Here is a 21,891-nt window from a genome sequence, read left to right as displayed (position 1 = left end):
ACCATGAAAATCTATTTATTCAGTGAAAATTCTCAACTGTATAAGCAACAGTGTAGGCAGGGAGTACACCACCTGATCTTTCTGTGTATAAAACATAGGTCTCCCCAGGACATGCTGTGGCCCAAAAGCTAAACCCATTTCCTGAGACGTGAGATGTTTTTGTTAACCTCAAGCCTTGCTTCTCCTACAAATAACTCCGTTTCCTTAGCTACAAGCCGATACCTATTTAGTAGCGAGAGTTTTCTTGAAAACGGGTATCATCAGCACTGGGGATGTTTTTGCTTACGCTTTTTGCCCAGGCTGTTTTATAACCTGACGCATCACCGGCGCGCTCAGGCTTTTCTACAGGATGCCTCTTTTTATTCTTTGCTTTTCTAAGCCTTTCTAAGCTTTTCTGGATAGGTCATTACAATGTCGTCACGCCGTGCCGCCAGCAATGCCAGCGGGATGTGAGGACTGATGATCTTAGAGGTCCTTTCCAACCTTAATGATTCCTAGTTTTTACTTTCATTAAAAAATAATCCAGCCACCACGCCAGGACACGTTGAAATTATTACCCTTCATTGGTTTAGTGGTGGACTTGGTAATGTTAGGTTAATGGTTGGACTGGATGATCTTAAAGGTCTTTTCCAACTTAAATGATTCGATGATTCTATTGATTCTAACCAGTACTGGTGGTTCTCTGGATACCGCTCCTGGCTGGAAGCATCCCCAGCTGCAAAGTTTGTGCTCCCGCTTGTTCGCCTTTTCCACAGCGGCGCATTTCCACCTGAACCCGCTTCTCCTGGGAACGCGTACGCCGCGTTAAAAAAAACCCCGACGCCCCGCACTGCCTTTGACCTGCCATCCCCGGCAGCGGCGACCCACCATCCCCCTGCCAGCAGCGTTGCCTGTATACTTTTAGAGCGGAGTTCAACAGCTTTCGGGAAACAAACAAAAAAAAAAAAAGCCAAAAACGCCCCCGAAAGCCCCTTCTTCGCTTCGCTCGCCCAACGCGTCGGCTGGCGCGGTGGAGGCCGAGCCCTGGCAAAGCGGGCACAAGGTGGGGTGAGGGTCGGGGTCTTTAGCGTCGGTGAAGGGGCTATAAATTGGTGGAAAAGGAGGGGTTTTAACACAGGGGTGTAGTCCTGAGGAGGGGGAGCCCGGCCTGAGGGGAGCCGCCGCCCCGGGCGAGGCGGGGAGGAGGCGGAGGCCCTGAGGGCAGCCATGGCTGCCCTCAGGGCCTCCGCCTCCTCCCCGCCTCGCCCGGGGCGGCCCCCTTCGCCCGGCTCCGAGCCTCCCGGGTCGACGCGCAGCCCCTGAGGCGAGGGGAAGGCGAGAAGAGGCGGCTCCGCTCCGCCTCTTCCTGCGGGCAGCCGCGCAGTCGCTGCCATGGCGCCGAGCCCAGCAGCCGCCGCCGCTCTCCTCTCCGCCGCCCTCCTCCTCCTCCTGCCGCCGCCCGCGGCGGCGAGCGCGGGGTTGAGCGGCTACTTCGGCACCAAATCCCGCTACGAGGAGGTGAACCCCCACTTGCTGAGCGACCCCTTGTCCCTGGGTCCCGCCGGCGGGTCGCGGCTGCCCGCCGCCTGCGCTCCGCTGCAGCTCCGCGCTTTGCTCCGCCACGGCACCCGCTACCCCACGGCCGGGCAGATCCGCCGCCTGGCCGAGCTGCACTCCCGCCTCCTCCGCCGCCGCCACCGCTCCGCAGCAACGGGAGCAGCCGCCTGTCCCGCCGCCGCCGACCTGGCCGCATGGCAGATGTGGTACGAGGAGAGCCTCGACGGGCGGCTGGCACCGCAGGGCCGGCGGGACATGGAGCACCTGGCCCGGCGCTTGGCCGCCCGCTTCCCCGCCCTCTTCGCCGCCCGCCGCCGCCTGCTGCTGGCCAGCAGCTCCAAGCACCGCTGCCTGCAGAGCGGCTCCGCGTTCCGCCGCGGGCTCGGGCCTGCCCCCAGCCTCGGCAGCGACGGTAAGCACGGACCCGCTTCTCTGAGGGACCCCCGCTCCCTCCCCGAGGGGCTGAGGGGACCCGTGGGGCCGGTGCCGTGTCCCCCATCCCCGGGCTGAGGGGGACCTGCACCCTGCGTGTGTGTCCCCCCCCGTAGGGGCACCGCTGTGGTGTCCCCGGGAGGGTGCCCGGGAGGCCGGGCCCCAGCGCCCTTGGGTCCCCGGGAGGGTGCCTGGACCCCAGCGCCCTTGGGTGCCCAGGTGACCGGACCCCAGTGCCTTTGGGACCCTGGGAAGGTCCCTGGGAGGGTGCTCAGACTCCAGTGCCCTTGGGTGCCCAGGAGGGTGCCTGGACCCCAGCACCCTTGGGTGCCCAGGTGACCGGACCCCAGTGCCTTTGGGACCCTGGGAAGGTCCCTGGGAGGGTGCTCAGACTCCAGTGCCCTTGGGTGCCCAGGAGGGTGCCTGGACCCCAGCACCCTTGGGTGCCCAGGTGACCGGATCCCAGTGCCTTTGGGACCCTGGGAAGGTCCCTGGGAGGGTGCTCAGACTCCAGTGCCCTTGGGTGCCCAGGTGGCCGGGCCCCAGCACCTTTGGGACCGTGGGAGGGTGCCCGGACCCCAGTGCCCTTGGGTCCCCAGGAGGGTGCCCGGACCCAGTGCCCTTGGATGCCCAGGTGCCCAGCCCCCAGTGCCCCTGGGTCTCCAGAAAGGTCTCTGGGAGGGTGGCCGGCCCCCGGCGCCCTTGGGTCCCTGGGAGGGTGCCTGGGCCCCAGCACCCTTAGGTGCCCGGGTGGCCGGCCCCCGGCGCCCTTGGGTCCCCGGGAGGGTGCCCGGGTGGCCGGCCCCCGGCGCCCTTGGGGACATCAATACTTCTCCCAGCTGTGTCCCTGAGAGCCCACGTTTGCTTTCAGAGATGGAGGTTGAAGTTAATGATTCCTTGATGCGGTTTTTTGATCACTGCGCCAAGTTTATTGCCTTGGTGGAGGAGAACGACGCAGCGATGTGCCAGGTGAATGCCTTCAAAGAGGGGCCGGAGATGAGGAAGGTCTTGGAGAAGGTCGCAAGTGCCTTGTGTTTGCCGGTGGAGGAGCTGAACGCAGGTAACGAATGCCTGTTACAGGTGGCTTTGGCTCCCAGTCTGGCTGAGGACAACTTCCGAGATGCTGTGTAATTATGCAGAGTGGGTAATTTAAAATATACTGTAAATCAGAGATGCAGTCTCCAATTAAATGCATAAGGCTGCAAGTGTGTATTGGTGTTGCAGTAATGAATGCTTGTTAGTCAGTGGTCAGAAGAAAAAGATGTTTCAAAATTAATTCTGCTTTGTTGAGCAGATGTAGCTTTTGTAAAACCTGTTGCGATTCAAACGCGCAAATAACTTAAGGAAAAGATGGGTAGGTATGTCTGTGTTGTAACTTTACTTGTCTAGAAGTGCCAGGTTTCCCTGTGTGGCCAAGTGCGGGGGGAGCCCCCCCAAATGGGTGTTGCTGTCGTTTCCAGCATGTCCCTAAAGCCACAATCCCAAAGCTACAGCACACTGCTGTTAGAACTCCACCGCTAACGTGGAGGATGCATAGCAGTAGTCAGAGACGGCTCTGTGGTGAACAGACGTGCCTGCCTTGTACTGCCTCTTCCGCCCTTTGTGGCGATGAGGACGCGCTAGCGATCAACACCTACAGCACGTGCACCAGCAGACATGCAGAATTTGATGTGAAATGCTCTCATTTCCCCCTTGTGTAGCAATGTAATGTGAAAAGCTTGCAGTATGAAATTTGGATTCTGTGCAATAATTTTGTTGAAAACCACTTATTTTTGGTGCTTGGCCTTTGGACTGGTGATACTTTATTGGATTACATTGTTTTGCATCATTAAATTGTAATTACATTTTGTTTTAGAAGCAAGTTGAGAGAAAGTTGCTCCTTGTGTAGCAGTGGTTTATCTTTTGCTTGTTTGTTGGATTTATTGCAGATCTTGTTCAAGTGGCTTTTCTCACCTGCTCATATGAGTTGGCTATAAAAAATGTCACCTCCCCATGGTGTTCACTCTTCAGTGAAGAAGATGCCAAGGTAAGTGCTAAATGGGAGAGATACCTGAGAAGCCGTCAAAAGAAGCCTTAGTGTTCAGATATAACTGCGCAGTCCAAAGTTGCAAGTTGTGGGCCCCTTATTCTTCAGTCTAATGAAGCACTTTGGTCTCCAAAGAGCTCTGGATTAATCGAGCAGCAAGACTGAAATACCTTTCTTCATTCAGATGTAAATATTAGTGCAGTCTTGATTTGTCCTGATTAAAACAGTCTTTTCCTGTTGTGTTTAATTCTTATATGCTTTTATTTCTGTAGCACCTGGGAAATAGGGGAGGCCCCCACATAGATAGGTGGTTGGCTAAAGGGTAGGCAGGGGAGTTAGGAGTAAATGTTCTCCTCTCAAGGAGGAGGAAGGTCACCATGGACTTCTGCTGAGACCTGTGCTGTTCAATACAAGTAACTTAGCAGTGAGGTGGGAAAGGTTCCTGATTATGTGGAGTTACTTGGGATAGTAAGAATACGGGGTGTTTGAGAGGCTTTGCAGAGGGGCCCTGTGAGGGTGGATTACACAGCAATCCAGTGGCAGATGGTGTTCGCTGTGAAACGATGCATATGGGATAAGAAGTTGAAACTTCATAGACAAGGTGGCCGCCTCTCAGATCCATTGTCCCACTGAGAAGTGAGATTTTGATGGTATAGATGCATGAAAATGTTGGCTCAGCTACAGTAAAATCAATGAACAAGAATTAAAACCCAACAACTTTAATGCCAGGAATTGTAAGAAAAGGAGCAGAGAACAAGGAGAGCATCATGTGCCTTTACATAAATCCGAGACACAGTTCTGTCTTTTTGAGATGTGTGCACATCTCTAGGATGTCGATGTAGACAATCTCAGTTAAAGGTATGGGATTGCTTCCATCTGTAAAATGATTAGCTAAGCTATGGCTCTTTGACCTTCATAAGGCAAAATCAGAAATGCTAAAAAAGCAGCGGATAATGATTGTTTTGTCACGTGCAGTACCTAACGGGTACCAAATGAAGCTAGCAGCAGGCAGGTTCACAACAAGACTATATTTTTTAACACTGTGTGTAGCCAGGCTGCAGGGCACTATTAAGGCTAAAACTTGGTCCGTTCAAAGGGGAGGTTGGGTTACTGTGGGAGAGAATCCACTGAAGTCTATTAAATTTGTAGAAAACCACCTTAGGGCTCAAAGCTAGGCTGAAAATCATTGGAGTCTGGGGAAGCGTGCCGGCTGTTTTCCATAGGCCTGATTATGAGCGAGATCAGAGACAAGGTACTGAATTTCGTGGCTCTTTAGTCTGATCTGTAGTGTCTGGTTTTATGCTGAAGCGGTTTCAACTGGAGCCTTGATGTTTGGGTTGGGGTTTTTTTTTGTGTGTGTGTCAAAGAACTGTTGATTTCATGCAGTGTGTGGTAGCGTCCTTGCTCCAGGTTGTGGGTTTTTTATTTTCCCTCTGTGCCATAATAAAAACTTGTGAACTCTGTAAGTTTAGGTACTGGAATACCTGAATGACCTGAAGCAATACTGGAAGAGAGGATATGGCTATGACATCAACAGTCGCGCCAGCTGCATTTTATTCCAAGATATCTTCCAGCAGTTGGACAAAGCAGTGGCAGAGAGCAAAAGGTAAAAAAAAAAAAAAAAAAAAAAAGGCTTCTGTACTTTGGCTACTAGCTTTCTGTGGTCAATCCTGAGTTGGATTTAATGTGAACAGAAGTACTTTACTTCCAAATGTAACAATGTTAGGAGAGTTTGAGCCAGGAGAATTTTAATTGGGAGAATCCGATTTTTAATAGAGCAGTATTACTGTAAAGAGTGTATCTTTTTGTTTCTTCCATTGATGCTCTTGTGCCCAGCTAATTTCTGTCTTTTAACTTACTGATCCACACAGGCCTTCAAGGGACAGGCAGCTGCTGTGTCTGATAATGGTGTTCTCTTCCTGCCCAGTTTGAGAAGAGGCCATTGAGTTAAAACAATGAGCTTTTTGTTTAAAATGGCCTTGTTAAAAATCATTTGTGATGAAAATGGAAGATTGTGAGTTGAAAGCACCCCCGTGATACGTTCTGTTATCTGCTTACTTAAGCGCTTGAGCGTGGAAATCTTTCTGCACATGTTTGAGTCTCTTGCGTTATTAAACCTTTCTGTTTAGATTAAAGGTGTTGAAATGTAATTATGGAAAAAAAAAAAAATTATTACAGATCAATCCAAACACTTAGTGACTGTAGACCAGGATGGCCTGTTGCAGGATCCAAGAGGCCAGAGCTGTAACAGCAAACCAGCCTTATTGTAACAAACCCGCTTTGCTGGAACTGGGGAAGGGCAGACTTTAGGCGACATAATCCGGTGCCCTGTAAGAACAGGAGAAAGACACTTCGGTCCTGAAATCGTTGTAAATGCCTTGGTTTACTGCATGAATCCAAAGTAGAGTAGTTCAGCCAACCAGTCCGAGAACTCTGTGTAGGATATTTAGTTTCCCATCCTTATTCTTTTACAGCAAAGCTGTAGTTTGCGAACAACACTGTAGCTGTAGGAAGATACTAGGCGTTACAAGTAACTGTTAGTAGACTTGAAGATAGAATAAATAACCAGGTGTCTTCAAAGGATGGTGGTCTGATAAAGTGGATTGTCTTCATCTATTGCCATGATTTGACAACAGCCATTTTGTGTCAGTGGAAGAACAGCAGCAGCAGTACTCCATCCGCTGAGCTGTGCAGTCCTAAAAACTGCCTCTACAGTGTCAGGATATAACCATCCCTATACTTCCTTAAAAATTAGAGATGAGATGCCTGTGCTCTTTTTGTGTATTGTTTACTCCTGTGAGCTGGGATCAGTCAGCAGTGATTTAGTATTTGTTTGGTGTTGATCTTGTCTCCTGTGAATTGTTACGATGGGGAGAAGTAAAATAGGAATGAAACTGGGATCTGTTGTGGCATGGAGAAAACAAAGGCTGCAGTTACAGGTTGAGATGTTTGTGTCACAGAGTTACCTGCATTTGCTTTCACGTGCTGGCAATCTATTTTTTTTTGAGAGCTGCTTTAGGATTAAATGCAGTGCGTTCATATGAGAATTAATTTACAACCTGTGTGCATACTCCTCGTGCAAAATGAGGAATTTTAAATTCGTAGTTCGGTGGTCAATCACGTGAATTAATACCTTAGCAGATAAGTGTGGAAATGTTTATGAAAGTACCCAATACCAAGGATGTGATTGTAAGATTGTATAAATATTGTGCCATTAAATACTTGGTAGAAACCAATTTATAAATAACTTTAACTTATGACCAGCAAATTCAGCTTTGGTGTTGATACATAAACATTAGTTACATGTGGTGGATGTTCTTGCATTCCTAGCATCCTTGGGACTTTATAGTCAATATATTAAAGTAGATCTACCTAACACCAGCAAAATGATATTAATGGCTTTGATACTTTGGAAAGAAAAGCATGTCACAGATATTTGAGGCTGGCTATGTGTGTTTTTGCATGATGACCTGTTGGAAGACATGGGGTGGGGTGGTTCTTTTTTTTTTTCCTTTTAGTTGGCAGGCTGAAATTAGAAGTAGCATTTGCATTTTGGGTTGGAGGAACAATCCATAAAGTTGATTATAACCATTTTATAGCAGAGAAGACAGCAAAGAAGTTGTTTTTTTTTTTCCTTTAAAACTTTGCTGACGGAGGATCCAAGCTGGACGTTAACAGTGGTAGGAGAACTGTGTGTTAAGTCAGTTGAAGCATAATTCTCAAACAGTCAGTTGGCTTTTTTGCTGTCCTTTAGTGTGTGATGCAGAGAGATACCTTGTATTCGTCACTGGAGCTCCGAGGGACACAAGAATGTTGAGGTCATGTTTAATATAATACATGACATGGTTTCTCTCATCTAAAGTGGAGTTATAGAATCATAGAATCGTTTAGGTTGGAAAAGACCTTTAAGATCATCCAGTCCAACCATTAACCTAACATTACCAAGTCCACACTAAACCAATCAAGGGTAGACTAGACTAAACCATGTCCCAGAGTGCTACGTCTGCCCATTTTTTGAACGCTTCCAGGGATGGTGACTCCCCCACCTCTCTGGGCAGCCTGTTCCAATGCTTGACTACCCTTTCTTTTATCACTAGGTAAACAGTACAAGTACCTTTTATCTTAATTATTTTGGGGATTCACCTGGAAAATCAGAGCAGCATGTCTGTTTTTAACAGAGTATTGGCTTAGCATGCGAGAAGTTAAATGCGTTGAAAATTTGCCTTTGAGACAGACGTACACGTAGACTTTCCGAACACTTGCATCCAGATCCAGAGCCTTGATCCTGCTCTAATGACTGTGTGAGCCCAGGGAAGGGGGCTGTAGGGGGTTGGAAATGAGAGCTGCGGATGGGACTGTACAGGACTATGCTTCTTTGTGTGGCAGCGGCAGTCAGGGGCCTTTCTGAATCTCCCCTGTACTGTGCACCACCCAGCACAAAGGAGACACCTCTGTTCATTTTGCCATGAATGGGTCAAAACTTGGCAGTTGCAAACATGAAATGAGTTTGGCTTTGGGGAGGAGTTGCTGTGAATGAAAGGTGGGCAGCTGGCGATAGGGACCCCTCTCCAGCCAAGCTGGCTTAAGAAAATGTGCTGTCAGATGATCACTCTGGCATCTGGAAATTTAAGGCTTGTGTGGGAGTTGGTGATGCCTCTCATTTTGGTAGTGGTGGAGTACAAGCAGTGGTTATGCTAGATCACCCTTTAAAAAAACTTCTTCGCTGCATCCTTTTTTCAGCCTACTAGAGAGCTAAATGAAAAATACATGAGGGCACAGGTCCTTAACACCTGGCTGTGAACAGATTGACAAGCACGTTGCTGTGATTGCTTCTGCCATGTGCTCTGTCTGTCCCTGCAAACAGAGAAAGTAAGAACTGGGAATGAGAAGATCAGGAAGAAATGCAGGTTAAAAGAAAAACAGACAAGCAAGACCCTTAACACCCCTCTGGCCTTCTGAAGTCTGAAAAATAACTTCTAAATGCAGTTTGACTCGTGTAAGGAGAGTGATCAATTTTGTTTCCTTTTAGTGTAATTTGCTCTTTGAACAGTGACAGCCTTTCAGTCCTTAAATGACATGCACTCATTGCAGCAGCGTGTCTCAACTGTGTGTAAGATATCCCTGGTAAGTTTAATAATAAAAAAAGCCATAGTTGACAAAATCTGTATCTATACTTCTGATTTATTGAGAACTAGATCAGCAGTCACTGAATTAGGAGGTGGAGCAGGCTCCTTGGGGAAGTGCAGGTGTCTGAGGCAGAGCACTAAATGACTGAGATAACTTCACCCTGTCTTTCGGCTTTGGCTGCAGAAGTTTGGTTGCAATCTCTGGGGCTCTCGTGTTGTATTGCCACCACAGAGGGAAGGAGGTGGTGAGTTTATGCGTGTGTGTAAAGGATTGGGACCCTAAAAATCTTGCAAAATTCAAAGCTGGATGAGCGGTCTCTTTAGTCCGCATCATCCTAAGTGGGAACTGAAAGCTTCCGAAGTGCCTTGCCTCGTACAGAAGGAGCGTGTCATTCCATCCCAGAACGTAAGGTGGCAGTCTTAAAGCACCGAAGATTTGAGTATAATCTGAATCAGTAAACCTGGTGGATGGCAATTTGCCGCCGCCGATGTATTGGAACAGCTTGAGTCTCTCGTGATCTAGAGAGTGGAGGTGCAACTAATGCTTTTTTATCTAGGGAGAGAGACTTATCCTGTATCCCGTGGCAATGTGAGACTACAGATGAAAACAAGAAACCATACAAATAAAAAAATATGCCTGTGTTAATAAGTGGAAAATGTTTGGTTGTGCATATGTATGTACGTGAGTGTCTCTTTTTATGGTATTGTGCAACTTCAAGGCAACAGGTTAAATACTTTTGCAGCAGTTCATTACTCGGAAAATGACCCTTTGTGATGATGAAATGTCTTTTAGTGAAACGTTGCTTCAGCTTAGTGATGTTTAACGTTGATTTGTAACTGGCTGTTTGCGTTAAAAATTTAAGAACCAAATTTACTTCCAGAGCATTATCTTTGCTCCAAGTTCCCCTTTCTTTCTGGAAAGCTTAGATTGGGCTATCCAAAAGTAGAAGGGGGAGCATTTCTGCTGCAGCAAGAAGCTGAGGGACCTGGATTACCTGTTCTACTCCAGGCTTGGCAGTGGAGAGCAGTGTTGGCAACGCTGCATTTTTGTAGTGTACTTTAAGCAGTTGTATGCAATAGCTTTGTCCTGTTTTCATTCCCAGTTACAGCTGAATTAGAAAGAGAAACCTTGCTTTTACAGTAAGCCTGTTTCTCCCATAAAGTGATTCTTGACCTTGCAATCTGATTGCTCACCAAACATTAATTTCCTTATTAGTTGCCTTGTTAAGGCTTGCTTTTCTTTCTTCTGGGGAAAATATCTTCTGCTATGTGTCCTGAAGAAAATGATGAAGGTGGTAATAATTACCTATTGCTAATTAGTCCCACCTTCAATTTGCAGTGCAAAAGTTTCAGACGTTTTTAGGATCTTTCATCGTGTGATTTCCAATAGAGTTCTTGGTTTAAACTAGCAATAGTCTCTTCTGTGTGGGTCTTGCTGTACAGCAAGATGGTTTTGAAGGCTGTGAAAGGGATTTTCACTGTATGATTGCTCTTGCCAACTGCTCCCATCCATCCAGACAGCTGGTGGAAAGGTGTTGGAATATCTATCCAGGAACTTGGGTCTGATGTTGAATTTATCGATAGTTGTATTAGTGACCATGTACTGTCAGCACACCCATGCATGGATCCTATTCTTCTGCACCCTCAGTAGCAATAAAGTATAAATGTCTAATAAAGGTTAATTTTTCAGTAGAAAGCATTTGCTCCTTGAGACCTTACCACAGTTGTGGTGGACCTTTCAGGACCACATTCCTCCATGCCTTCTTACCAGTCTGTAAAGAAATGTCAATGATCGCATTTCTAGGGAGAGGTTGGGGGCCAGGACTCTCTCTTCCATACAGGGGTTTTTTTTGGCAATTAAGGAAACTTGTATCACAAGAGTTGAATATAAAATTAAACCAGGTGACTTCTTGTACTGAAATGGCATATTTGGGCAGTTGTCTTGGTCCATAAAGCACTTCATTTTTTTGAAGACGTAAGAATTGCATTTTTCCCAAGTCTTCCTGCTACGGATAGAAAATAGAGTCAGGCTATGCAACTATGTGGCAAAGAAGCAAATGGGGAAATACTCTTCACTGAACTGTTGGGTTTTCCCCCAACTGGAGCCTTGGCCATACCGAAAGTGTGCCTGCTCTTCGTTATATTGATAGAACTGCCAGCTAGTGAAACATGCGTGCATGTTCACTTGCAGTTATGCTGCTACGGAAGAATCCTTGAAAGGCTGCTATTACCAGTCAGCATTTGTTTAAACAGTTAGAAAGTGTCCAGTTTCCCAAAGCTGTGGTATTTAGAGGCGCTCCAACATTGGGATGTAGAGGAGCTACCAATGAGTATCACCTTACCTCAGGAGAAGCATTGAGTTCTTTGTGGGCTACGGCTGGCGACCAAAACCTATTACAATTTTCCTCCCACTCACCCCCCCCAACATAGTGCTGACGGTAGGAATAACCTCAGACTTGATGCCTACTCAAGAGGCATATCTGCTCTGTGTGTTGCGTGGCAGTGCTAGCTCAACCCTATTGCTCACTGGCTTCATAGAATCATAGAATCGTTTAGGCTGGAAAAGACCTTTAAGATCATCCAGTCCAACCATTAACCTACACTACCAAGTCCACCACTAAACCAATTAAGGGTAGACTAGACTAAACCATGTCCCGGAGTGCCACATCTGCCTGTTTTTTGAATGCTTCCAGGGATGGGGACTCCACCACCTCTCTGGGCAGCCTGTTCCAATGCTTGACTACCCTTGCTGTGAAGAAATTTTTCCTAATATCCAACCTAAACCTCCCCCAACGCAGCTTGAGCCCATTTCTTCTTGTCCTATCACTGACTACTTGGGAGAAGAGCCCAACACCCACCTCACTACACCCTCCTTTCAGGTAGTTGTAGAGAGCGATCAGGTCTCCCCTCAGCCTCCTCTTCTCCAGACTAACCAGCCCCAGTTCCCTCAGCCGCTCCTCATAAGGCCTGTGCTCCAGACCCTTCCCCAGCTAAGACCCTTCTTGCCTTGTTGGGAGACTTGGCCCACTGAACTTGGGAGGAGAAAGGGGGAAACGCTACGGTTGCAGGAGGAAGCCCCTGTTGCTGCCACGTAGGGAGTGGATCTGTAGGAAAACTGTACATGGAAGGCATAAAGATGTGCATCGCTTTTCAGCTTCAGGTTTCTGTGAGATGCCCAGGTGCATCTTACATTTGTGATCTGGGAGTGCTGTTCTGCCAACAGGAACTGCGTGTGTTGACGAGAAATCTGTATTTTGGTAGTTAATGCAATATAAAGTTGCTAATCTTATTAAAAAAAAAATAAACAGAAGAAAACAAACCCCACACCTTAACAGCTACACAATTGGGCAGTGGTGGATTTGAAAATTGGTTGTGGCACACTTTAAGGATATCAGCTATTCATTAAAGCTGTTTTATACTTTTTTTTTCTTCTAGCTTCAAATATTATACAAGTCTACCTTTCTTGCTCATGAAAGAGACTATGAAATACCTGTTATTACTCGTACTGTCCGAATGGATTACCATAAGGCTCTGGAGACTGGGAAGTGTGCTTTGTGCGGCCATCTCAATATTTAAAGTGTGTGGCTAATGATTTAAAATACAAACCTAGCTGCACATGTACATTGCAAAATATTTGGTGGTTTCGTCTGAGAGTAAGCAGGTTCCAAGGTATTTTAAAAAAAGGACTTAGTTGAATTTGAATGTAGTTCAAGATCAAGTGAAGGTGATCTTTGCAGTTATACCAGGCTAAGCCATAAGGTAAACAGCTTAATTTGCCAATTCATTGGTAGCTTTTATTGTTTCATATAATTTACTTCCTCTTTGCAGGTCAGTTCACAAAGTTGGTAACCATTCTGTCATCATTTACTACCATGCGCTAATTGCTCCTTTCAAAACTGTTGACTCGGTACAAAAGAATTCGATATGTGATCTAAAAACAATTAACTGTTCAAAACTATCTTTTTATAATATGTACAAAGGGAACAGAGCAAAAAGCTTCCACGTATGCAGTAGAAATGATAGAACTGGTTTTAAAATAACCCTTTTGCTCAGATCCAAATTGTTCAGTCATTTCTTTTAATAAAACTATTTGGTTGCCACTGGGATCCCAGGTTTGTGCAGCGCAGGTTCTTGGCTCTTTGGGTGCATCAGCAGGTTCAGGGCGTCCTGTGTCCCTTGGTGGGAGTTGTAAACCAGCATGTTTGATCATCCACCCAGTAGCAGAGCAGCTCCGAAGGAGAACCAGGGCTACAACACGTAGATGTGTAATTTACGTTATTTGAAGCATGGCGCAGTTTGTAGCCAGATGTGTACTACGTGGGCTTACTTCGAGGTACGAAGCGGCTCTTGCAGAGCTAGGCCAGCGGTGTTGGTGCTGTGCATCCCGGAGGGTCCCTTTCTCAGAGGGTGTGGAGGTGCGGGTGGCTCCCTGTGGCTTTGTAGGGGGCTACTTCTGGGGTGTCCCCACCATGTCCCCTGGCTCTTCAGGGTACTGGGAGAGCCTGTGATGAAAGCTGCCGGACTAGGTGCTTGTCACCTCATCTGCTGATTTCATAGTGGTATGTAACCTAAAAAAAAAAAAAAAAAAAAAAAAAAAAAGCTTGACTTCAGTATATCTGTTCCGAGAACAGGTGTGTGTGCGATGGGTAGGCTGATCCCTGTAATACGATGTTCATGTATTCACAGAACAACGTGTCAGCTGTGCGGTTCAATAGACTACACGGTTTACTTCTGTGTATTTTTCAAATGTACTGGTCTTGACTTCATTTCCAGAAAATCAGAGAAATGGGATGACTTTTGCTAATAAACTGTAAATGTCTCAAAGAGCAGCTTTGTATCATTACTGTATGGTTGGTTTTGATAGCCCCATCTTTCAAAGATGGGGCTTCTGACATGATTAAAGGGTGCTTTTGGGGAGACCAGGTAGAAGTGTGAAATTCTCCATAGGTCCTTGCACACGTTCAGCAGCATCCTGGTGGCTGCATTTCTGAAGAGTGTGTGTGTGTGTGTTCTCTTGGATACCTGGGCAGTCCAGGGGACCTCCCCTAGGACTGTGTCTTTTCATCTGTCTGCCTAGAACTAGATATTTAAAGTATTGCTTGTGCCTTTCAAAAGTCTTAAACTCACATTAATTACCTAATGCTCGCTTACTCAGGATTCCTCTGAAAAGGTATCTCAGCAGCTTTTATAGAGTCATATCCTTTTATCTAAGGAGTTAAAAAAAAACCCCAAACCCAAGCAAAACAGTACCTAGGCAACTAATACACAAATGAACTGACCTAACCAGCATTCACCTTGGGCAGGAAAGGTTTGACAAGTGGCATGACCTTGACTTGGTTTCGGCTCGTCACTATGGTTCAACATTTAGCATCAGCATGATGCTGCTGCAGTAACGCATTTAATCTCTGAGGTCCATAAGAACGTGAGAGGTGGGATTGTTCAGAAAGGAGCCTTTGAAACTGCAGAAGCTCTGAAGTGAAATGCAGTGAAGCCTAGTTAGCTTTGGGTGATTAATTCTTGCCAGACGAGATAAGAGCTGTTGCCTTTTAATCAGAGTTTTAAATGAGTTTTACGTAGTCTTGTCAGTTTTTCAAGTTTACCTTTGCCATGAGCACGCTCATGTATTGCCTTGTTGGAAAAGAAGAAAATTTTTATCTTGTCAGTATTTGTGGTGGCATTTTGTTGTGTTGGTACTGATTCTGGAAATCAATGAGCACAGCTGTATTCTGTTCTACTATTTAAGGTGGAAGTTTTGCAATGTGAGGACTTAATACTGTTTGACAGATTCCCCCTGCTCCCACCCTTCTTCCCATTGGTGGTAACACTCTGAGCAATGCTGCTCTTCAGTATTTTTGCTGCCTTCCCAGTCCCACCACTGCCACTGCATTCCCTGATCTCTGCTGTTTCCTTGTAGATTTAGGGTTCCTCCAGCTGTTTTTTTCCAGAAATAAATCACGGGGGGAGGTGGGAGGGATGGAGAGTTCATCCCATAGCTGAAAATAAACGGTTTTGGAGTCCTTTGTCCTGGCTTTCGTATTGGGGGGAAAAGGACAGAATGTAGTCCAAGCTTGTTTGTTTAACAGTTGTTAAAACTTAGCTTCTTTGAAGTTGTTGGGGGGATTTTTACATGAGGTTTGAAGCTTGGCCAGTTAAGCTTTGCTGTAGGAAGTGTTTCTTCTTAACCCAAACCCCAGGAGACAGTGGGATATCTCAAGCTGAAAGTCACATTGGTGCTTAGGAAATAAACTTTGGTTAAAAGAAAGTTCACTTCTTCCCAATCTAAAGTGATATATCAGTAGTCCTAGGAAGAGTAGGAACGATCTACTGTGGAGGATGGGTGAGCTGATGCAGAAGATTCAGGGTTAAACCCAAACCTGCTGAGGCTGAGGAGAGCTAGAATTTGCCTGAATGATAAATCCCACCTCTGTGCTTCTCCACGGTGCTTTTTTTCCATGGTGAGACTTAGCTTTCAGGGTTGTGCTGATGAATTGTTCAGCAACTTCTTCATTTTCAGCTGTGGTCAGATTTGCTTAGAAGGTTACAGCATGGGCGGTTTGGTAGCTGAAGCTGACAAATCTCTTCAATGAACCCTGCTCATGTCTGCCTAGTGACAGCCACTTCTGCTCATTTGGAAGTGCCCCATAAAATGAATATGAAACCAGTCACCAGCAAGTGCTTTCAGACCAGCTCTTAATATTGTATGGCAAAGTTTTATGCACAGTCTCTTCATCTCCCTTTAAAGTTGGAAACTACTTTTTTTTTTTTTCCTACTCATCAGTGTGCTTTCCCAAGTCATTTTCTACTAAATAGAAGGGAGGAAAAAAGTGAATTGAAATATCATTAGCAGTTGCCAGAGTCCGATGTTGAGAATTTTGTCTGATGCTTCCATGTGATGCTGAGTCATTAATCAATGCTAAAGAAGATTGAGTGTGGAAACCTCAGGCCTTCTGTTTAATATTTTATTACCCTGTGCTACTGTTTTGAATTTATCAGTCTTGTTGATTTCCTGTCTTTATCAGAAATGTAGGGCAGTAGTAACCTTTGCCTGTATGCATGCTCTGAAGAGGCAATCTTTCATGATTTCCCCATAATTAAAAATATTACTGTTGCTGTTTTGACCTTGATGATGATTTTTATTGTTGTTGTTGTTGTTAGATACGAAAGCACATCTGAATTGGAGTCGTGACCCCAGAGACTGAACAAGGAGTCCTTGAGTAGTCTTAGAAATCAAGTATCTAGTGCTGGTGAGAAATCAAGTATACTGTGTTAAAGAGGCTATTGGAAACTCAGGATTGTATCATATAAGGAAACAGTTTTAATTCTCATAAAAATAATATGGTGGGATAGCTGTGAGTGGGAGAGGTTTGTATTGTCTCCCAAGGTAGTTTGGCCTGTCAGCATGAGGACTTCTTGGGACTAAAGCAGGTGAAATAAAAGCTCAAGTTACAGTGACAATGAGTGCCTTATTTATTCCTTCTTTTGTCTTCATGAGATTTTCTTTCCTTGTTCTTCAAAACTGCTGCGTGTGTGTATGTATATATGCTATAGTTTGTTTCCTGTTTTGGAAACATACATCTTGCTGGGTTTTTTTAACTAAGAAGTTAACCATATTTTTAGTGATTTACTTCCATTTCAAAATTCCTGCTAGCATCAGCTGGAAAGTAAAGCCAAACCTTGCTTAAAGCCAGCGTTGAAAACCAGAATGTTTTTGGTTTTTTTTTCTTTTTTTTTTTTTTAGCAGCTCTGAAATCTTTTTTTTGTGGTTGGGGTGAGTGTGTGAAATCCACTCCCTGTGGAGTGAATAATGCCTATGTAACACTTGTTTTGGAAACTTTAGCAGCACATTTACATTACTAGCTTCCTTGCTTAGTAAACTATAAAATACAGACCACCACGTTTGGAAGCAGGCATGTGTATAAGGCCGTGCAGCTGGGACAAAATGAAAATGTGCCAAGTTGCTAGAGCTGGGTGGTACTCCCCCAAGAGCACTAAAAACTTGAATGGAAATAGCTGAAATAACAGCCAGTGTGTGTTGGTTTCGGCCAAGAAGCTTGTGGGGGCTGGCAGGTGTGATGATTTAAAAATGAAATAAAGGAAAAATGAAAAAAAAGCAGCTCCAGGAGAGAATCAGAATTACAGGCCAGTTGAGTAGAAATAACAGTTGAGACTAGCATTGATAAGCACCTTGATGAAAATGATACATTGGGGTAGTGTCAGTGTGGCTCTTCGAAAGGAAAACATACCTCTTGGAGCTCTTGGGAAGGATCAGCAAGCACACAAATAGGGTGATCGGGGAGACACAGTCATGATTTCCAAACATCTTTCAACAGGTTTCCCTATCAAAAGAAATCAAGCAGCCGGGGTTAAGGGGAAAGGTCCTGACGTGGGTAAAAAAATGACTAAAAATACGAGAAATGGAGGGAAGGGATAGCTGATTGATTTTCCTAGCAGAGGCGGGTCGCTGGTGGAGATAGGTCTGCAAGGAGCCGGGCTGCTCAGCATGTTGTAAATGACTGGGAAAAAGAGGTGAGAAGTTAAGTGGCATTGCAAACGCAGCACTTTTCTTCGAGATAAATAACGTAAATTGTTTCTGCGAGGAGGATTGTAAAAGAACCTTGTGAGACTTGGGTTGAAAATTGCAGATCTGTGAAGTAATCCACGTGGTAAAAATAATCATCTTATCATTTGTCAGGGAGAATCTGGGATAACTTACTGCTCAGGAGTTGAGTTCTGAGGTTGTTATAGTTGTCTGGAAGTATCTCGAACTTCTGTAATCAAACTAGAAAAGGTGTTAGATGTCGTGAATTAAGAAAACAGAGCATCACGGGTGCAGCATGGATTTACAGTGTAACTCCCTGTCTTGAGTATTGTGCATTTCTGCTGCTCTGATCTAAAAGGATATAGCTTGTTTGGAAAAGTTGTGGAATGACTAAGGTAGGATTTCTCAACTTGGAAAGAATATTATTGCAAAGTTGTAAGTAGAAAGGATTAAATGGTACATAGCATCTACAAATAGAAAAAAATGAGCAGTGTGTGAAGCTGTGCAACTCCTTGCCACAGGGTGTTGTGAATGCTAGAAATGTGCGTGGATTTAAGGAGAGATTTGACAAAAGAAAGATTCATTGAGAATTCCTGCATTACTTAAAAGCCACATCCGGCCCAAGAGATCTCTGAGCTGGAAATTGCAGGAGGTCAAAGGAATAGCCTTCTGTCTTCTTCTATAGGCATGTGGGTTTTGCTGCTGTTCCTACTTGTTGACTGACAGGAGGGACGTGAATGTGTCCTAAAACCTGAAAACACTTCCCTGAAGGTGCGTGTGGAGGGGGAGGATATAAATGAACTAGTCAAATGAGTAAGAGGAGGGAACAGAGAATGGAGGGGGAGGGGAAGAGGTCAAAGGATCCTAAAGCTTTACAATTTTAAAATGAGGGAAGGGATCATAAATAACACGGAGAGAAGTGTAGGCAGAACCACTGGTTTGGCAGAGCCGGAAGAGGAGCTCTAGTGAATGTACACCTCTTGGTGCAGCAAAGGCGCGGGTGGGAAAAAAAGTAACATCCTCCATACAGAACCTTTCTGTGGTTTTAATGCTTCTTTTGAACAGGAAACAGAGGCAGGTTTCTGATATATATTTTTTTAAAGTGATGTTTTGCCTAAGGGGAGAGTATGTGCGTGTCTAAGGAGTATAATCAGAAGAGGTGCAGGCTCACTGGGGAGCAGAACTGTGCAAGGTGCGTTTCAGACTACGCAAACACCACGGCTGTATCAAGCAGGTAGTGCAGAGCCCATCCTGTGGCCGTACTGAAGTCCTGCTTTTCTGATCAAAGTTCGAATCCACAGGCAAGTCCCCCAGTTAACCATTTTTTAGTTGCTTCATACTTTGGGTTGGAGCGGAGGAAATGCCTCCTTTTCAGGCCAATCAAGATGTGTCTTATCTGTGGGTGGGCTTTACTGGCAGCTGGAGTGTTGCCAAACATCACTTCTTTTTCTCCTGAAAGCTACAGGTGTATTTACACATCCTGGAACAAGTGACCTGGGCTTCTGAGCGACGCTTGGAGATGGTCCCAAAAAGCAATCATCCTTCTCCGGAGCAATGGGCAGATTTTCATCTTGGCTGATGCTTCCTTGTGCAAGAAGCCAGCTCTTACCCTTCCTTTGGTTGAATAACCTCTAACCTTTTGTTGCACAAGCTGTCTTCATTTTAGGCTTTGTTCGTGGTGTGAATGAGTGGCTTAATTTGCTGGCCTGTATGTTGAGGGAGTATAATCTTCTTTTTGACTAGTTGGTATTCTCGAGAATTACTAATAGCAGTAGTCCTGCTTATAATTTGGACTAATAAACTGCGGAGGGACAACTGTTGTCCTCCAACGACTGGATCGCTGTCTTCAGACTAAACTTTGGTAAATGCTGATGTACCTTCCAAACAGCTGAACCATATTATAGGGCAGAAAAGAAAAATGGCAGTATTTTGCTATCAAAGTACAATTTTTGTTCTAGCATGGTACACAGTTAAAAGCATTGGTGGTTGTAGATGTAGGCAAGAAACAGTCCTTAAAATCTGCACTGGTGGTGGCGTGCCAGGGAGGGAAGCGGTTTGTGTGTTAAATCAGTAATTTGTTTGCTTGTGCAGGCAACCATGTGGTTGTAGTTAGGTCAGAGGGTAGTAGGAGTTTACTGTAGTTTCTTAACGTGCCAATAAGTTTGTAGTTAGACTTAATGTTCATCTTCAAACTGAATTGTCACTTACCCTTTATTATGGCAGTTGGAAAAGGTTTTTGATGCTCAAATCTAGCAAAATTAATGCTGAAAATGTTAAAACTTTCCAGGTCTAAAATGATGATAATGTGGGGGCTTCTCTTCACTGCACCTTGGATTAATTTAAGCAGAAGCTTATTAAAAGGACTTTAAAATTCTGTCATTTGAAGTATTTAGAATAGATAAAGGGTATGTTTTAATAATAAATCGTTGATCTTTGTGAAGCGGATTGTGTCCTGGATGATCTCACTTAGTTGTTCATTATGCTATGTCATTCAGGTACTTTTTGCGTCTGCCAGGGAACAACAAAAAAAAATTGTTCCTATTAAACACAGCTCAGCATCCTGGGAAAAGCTGTTGTATTTTAGCCGTAGGCTCGTACTAAAGCAAATCTGTGAAAATAAAATAGTAAAAATCTTATTTGAGTTAAAAAAAAAAGGTCTCGGGAATTTTTTTCCAAACACAGCCCATGATGGGGGACTAGCTATTTGTACTTGCAGTTGGATCTGCATTACAGAAATAATGAGTTACTGCGATGTCCTTGAGCCTTCCCACGTGCGGACAGCGGGACATCTGATGAAGGGCTTGGCTTGGTTTGTGTGTTAACAAAGCCTTGCAGCTGGCTTGGTGATTCACTGCCCTTCTCTCAAATTCCTGATGGGAGGAGGCAATGCTATCTAAAAATCTCGTATTTCATCCCAACCCAGTATATTAACTGTAGCATGGTCACTGGATGTTCCTGTACCTGGGAAGAAGAGCACAAGTGACTAGGTTGACACAGGGAGTCGGAGACATGTGCTCAGTATATGGATGCACACCATTAATCTGTTTCTTGCTTTTGTTTACCATATTTATATTGGGCTCTAGCTGTAGCCTAACTACATTTAGTACAACTTCTTACATTTTATGTAAGAGCCAATACGTTAAATTGGGACAAAATTTAGGAAGCTTGGATGTTTTAAAAAAAGTCTGTGTTATATTGAAATTCCCAAACAGGTTTTTATCGGGCACTGGAATAAAACAAGTTCAAAGTCTACACCTTTAAGCCTTTGTTGCTGACAGCTGTGCAATATGTTGGTATGTTTGTTTTAAAGCACAGGCTCTCGCTCATCCTTTGTGTTTTTTTTTTTCTTTTTTAGTTCAAAACCTATTTCTTCACCTTTGATTGTACAAGTTGGACATGCAGAGACACTTCAGCCACTGCTTGCCCTTATGGGTTTCTTCAAAGATGACGAGCCTCTCAAGGCAAACAATTACATCAGACAAACGCATCGGAAATTTCGTAGTGGCCGGATTGTGCCTTATGCAGCCAACCTGGTATTTGTGCTTTACCACTGTGATCAAGTGAAAACCTCTAAAGAAGAGTATCAAGTGCAGATGCTGTTGAATGAGAAACTGATGTCGTTTCATCACTCGAATGAAACCATCTCTGCTTATGCGGACCTCAAGGACTATTACAAGGACATCCTGGAAAACTGCCGCTTCAAAGAAGAGTGTGAATTACCAAAAGTTAATATTACTGCTATTGATGAACTTTGAGGGAATGAAACGGAGTGGCTGTTCTGCAAAGTGGATCTCGGTTCTATTCGACAGACGTTGTGAACAAGCACTTTTGATGATTTGCTGCTGCTGTGTTGACTTTCTAAACTTGCAGATCTGATGGGTTGTCTCAGCTCAATGCACTGTTCGTTTATTCCATAAGCAGAATTACAAAAGCAAATGCTGTAACAGGGATGTTGCTGAGCATTTGTAACAAATACGTGATGCAAGATGAAGCGTACCTGTATATTTTTATGTACAAATAAGTAATTTTATTGGTCATTCCTCTTAGGAATGTGCCGTGGACGGATTTAAGAGCTGGGGTGGCTTCGGTTTTATCAGAGCTGAAGGTGGTTGGACTGATTCAGTATTGCTTTGCACTGCCTGTTTTGCTAGCTAGTGTTTCTGTGGCAGGCATGAAATAATTCAAACCTGTGAGCTTTTTTGCTCCTTTTTCTGAGCTTCTAGGAGGGAGAG

The 21,891-nt window shown here is 44.9% G+C and overlaps 1 protein-coding gene across 1 annotated transcript; it reads left to right on the top strand.

Annotated features, from left to right (window-relative positions):
- Positions 1 to 1,371: 1,371 nt before the first annotated feature.
- Positions 1,372 to 21,414, top strand: MINPP1 (multiple inositol-polyphosphate phosphatase 1). Its single transcript, XM_075717950.1, has 5 exons — positions 1,372 to 1,948; positions 2,840 to 3,028; positions 3,897 to 3,994; positions 5,467 to 5,600; positions 21,015 to 21,414. Exons 1-5 carry the CDS (start codon positions 1,372 to 1,374, stop codon positions 21,412 to 21,414), a joined length of 1,398 nt encoding a protein of 465 aa, XP_075574065.1.
- Positions 21,415 to 21,891: the final 477 nt, after the last annotated feature.

Source organism: Pelecanus crispus, chromosome 10 (genome assembly GCF_030463565.1).
Source record: "Pelecanus crispus isolate bPelCri1 chromosome 10, bPelCri1.pri, whole genome shotgun sequence".
Classification (NCBI taxonomy): domain Eukaryota; kingdom Metazoa; phylum Chordata; class Aves; order Pelecaniformes; family Pelecanidae; genus Pelecanus; species Pelecanus crispus.
The sequence above is the reverse complement of the archived record's forward strand: the minus strand, read 5'-3'. Positions and strand labels throughout refer to the sequence as shown.